The sequence below is a fragment of the Lynx canadensis genome, chromosome D1 (assembly GCF_007474595.2).
Source record: "Lynx canadensis isolate LIC74 chromosome D1, mLynCan4.pri.v2, whole genome shotgun sequence".
Lineage (NCBI taxonomy): Eukaryota > Metazoa > Chordata > Mammalia > Carnivora > Felidae > Lynx > Lynx canadensis.
In genome coordinates this window covers 60,800,637-60,803,597 of record NC_044312.2, presented here as the reverse complement: position 1 = coordinate 60,803,597, position 2,961 = coordinate 60,800,637, and the positions used below count along the sequence as shown (strand labels likewise).

Sequence of the window (2,961 nt, the reverse complement as noted above, 5' to 3'; positions counted from 1 at the left end):
ATAAAAGAGAGACTCCCAGTTGCAGTAAGGACTCAGATTAGGAGTGAAGAAGAATCCTAAGAAAATGAACAGGTTTACCTAACTATCACTGATGAAGACACCTGCAGAGTTTCCCAAGATTCAGAGGCCCTACCTCTTGAAGCCAAGCCTTTGGCTTTTTAGAAACAATTAGCTCTAAAAACCAGGGCACCTAGGGAGCCTAGCAGGGGAAAGTGTTTGATGAGGTCAAAGCCCAGGTGTGTGGGTGGGAGGGCAGGGGCAGAGCCAGTGGGGGGCAGGACAGGGCTTCCAAAAGCAAAAAGCTTCCCCTAATATGAATGACTTGTTGGCAGAGGTTCCAAAAAAGACAAAGCTCTAGGAGTGTTAGGACTCAACCTAAGATCACCTTGGGGTAAGGAATATGGCGTTGGAGGCAGCTGTCTTATGTGGAACGCATCAGCCAGGAATAGACAGAAGAGCCCTCACAAGGGACAATGCCAGGCAGCTAGGATCTGTTGGAGGCCACATACCCTCATCTGCTGGAAGCCAGGACCTTCATCCCCAGATAAGTCAGTGGAGGGAACTACTCCCAAAGGAGTTTCCTTATTTTCCTCAATAGATTGACTTGTGGGCCTCTTTTCCTTAGTGTTTTTTTTTTTTTTTCATTTTTAGAAAATTCCTGTTTTTGTGTTTCTTTCTTCCCTTGCTGGCCTTAGACCTAGGGACCTAAAATCCTGGAAATCTGAAGGAAAAAAAAAAAAAAAAACCCAAAACCTATCCCCATTGTCTTGGTATACCCATTAATCCCTTCTCTAATTCCTACTTAATGTTTAAAAACAAAAGGATAATTTCTCTTCCCCTCCCATGCATTAAATCCACACTTTATGCTAACACTTATCCCAAAATTCTAATAATTTTGTTACTTGTCTATCTTCCACCATAGACAAGGCATCTGAAGGGCAAAAGATGTGTCTTTTATCTCTGTGTCATGAGCATCTAGAAAATTGCCTTGTACATAGTAGATCATATAAGTAGATGCTTATAAAATGAATGAACAATTGAAGGAAAGGAAGGGAAGGAGAACACACCTGTAAAGGGGTTCCCAATAGGGTATCTGTTAACACTTATCTGAGAAAAGGACCACCCAGTATCCAGACAATGAAGGTGTGGGCCAGGAGTCTGAAGGAATTTGGAAAGGATACATTTTGGGATAAGCATTGTTCTCCCCAGGTTCCCTTTAAAAAATGTAAACGGACCTTGGGAATAGTAACTGATAAATGAATTTTTTTATGTTTATTTATTTTTGAGAGAGCAAGCACGAATAGGACAGGGACAGAGAGAAAGGGAAACAGAGGATCAAAAGCGGACTCTCCACTGACAACAGTGAGACTGATGTGGGATTCGAAATCACCAACTGTGAGATCATGACCTGAGCCAAGGTCAAACACTGAACCAACTGAGCCACCCAGGCTCCCTGATAAATGAATTTTAACTACCATTTTCCCTTTGGAAGAGGACTTTAGAGCTTATGAAAGAGTGTAAATGGCTTGGAAGAGTGGGAGGAGACAGTAGGAGAGGGAGAGCTGAGAAACATTCAGTTTCCAGGATTCCAGGGCTGGCCTCTCTGATTGTGCTCCATGTCCTAGCAGGCTAGCTGGCTGCCAGTGTGACCTCACCCTCTCCAGTGCCCCCTACTCGGTGCCAGCTATGAGTTCCTGCAATTTCACACATGCCACCTTTGTACTCATTGGTATCCCCGGATTAGAAGAAGCCCATTTCTGGATCGGCTTCCCCCTGCTTTCAATGTATGCTGTAGCAGTGTTTGGAAACTGCATCGTGGTGTTCATCGTAAGGACGGAGCGCAGCCTGCATGCTCCCATGTACCTCTTTCTCTGCATGTTGGCAGCCATTGACCTGGCATTGTCCACATCCACCATGCCCAAGATCCTCGCCCTCTTCTGGTTTGATTCCCGGGAGATTACCTATGATGCCTGCATTGCCCAGATGTTTTTTATTCATGCCCTCTCAGCTATTGAGTCTACCATCCTGCTGGCCATGGCCTTTGACCGTTATATAGCCATCTGTCACCCACTACGCCACGCAGCAGTGCTCAACAATACAGTAACAGCCCAGATTGGCATGGTGGCCGTGGTCCGTGGATCCCTCTTCTTTATCCCACTGCCTCTGCTCATCAAGCGGCTGGCCTTCTGCCACTCCAATGTGCTCTCACACTCCTATTGCGTGCACCAGGATATGATGAAGTTGGCCTATGCAGACACATTGCCCAATGAGGTCTATGGTCTTACTGCCATTCTGCTGGTTATGGGCGTGGATGTTCTCTTCATCTCCTTGTCCTATTTTCTGATTATACGAACAGTTCTACAACTGCCTTCCAAGTCAGAGCGGGCCAAGGCTTTTGGAACCTGTGTGTCACACATCGGTGTGGTTTTAGCCTTCTATGTTCCTCTCATTGGACTCTCAGTGGTTCACCGTTTTGGAAAAGGCCTTGACCCCATCGTGCATGTTCTTATGGGTGATGTCTATCTACTTCTGCCTCCTGTGATCAATCCCATCATCTATGGTGCCAAGACCAAAAAGATCAGAACTCGGATGCTAGCTATGTTCAAGATCAGCTGTGACAAGGACCCTCAGGCTGTGGGAAGCAGGTGATCTTTACCACTTTCCCTTATCCTTAGTGGCTTGACATAATGATTTCCTAATACTAGCTTATTTCTAGTTGCCTATTTAACGATTTTTCCTGCTGTGGCCTCCAAATGCTACCTCTGCTTGGGATGAAAGTTTGGAGGCTACCATGATTTCCTTTCATAGGAAATTAGTTTTTATTAATGAAAATTCACAATTTTGGAATATAAATTCTTGAGCATCACAGCTGATGGTATAATTGGCAATATGTAGCAAGAAATTTTTAAAATTTATATGCTTTAATGCTTTCTCACTTTTGGAAATTTATCCTAACAAAAT

At 44.5% G+C, this 2,961-nt stretch overlaps 1 protein-coding gene across 1 annotated transcript; it reads left to right on the top strand.

Moving 5' to 3' along the window:
• Window positions 1-1,634: 1,634 nt before the first annotated feature.
• On the top strand, window positions 1,635-2,649 carry LOC115526116 (olfactory receptor 51E2). The gene has a single exon (XM_030333600.1). The coding sequence runs from the start codon at window positions 1,687-1,689 to the stop codon at window positions 2,647-2,649; it is 963 nt and encodes a 320-aa protein (XP_030189460.1). The 5' UTR covers window positions 1,635-1,686.
• Window positions 2,650-2,961: the final 312 nt, after the last annotated feature.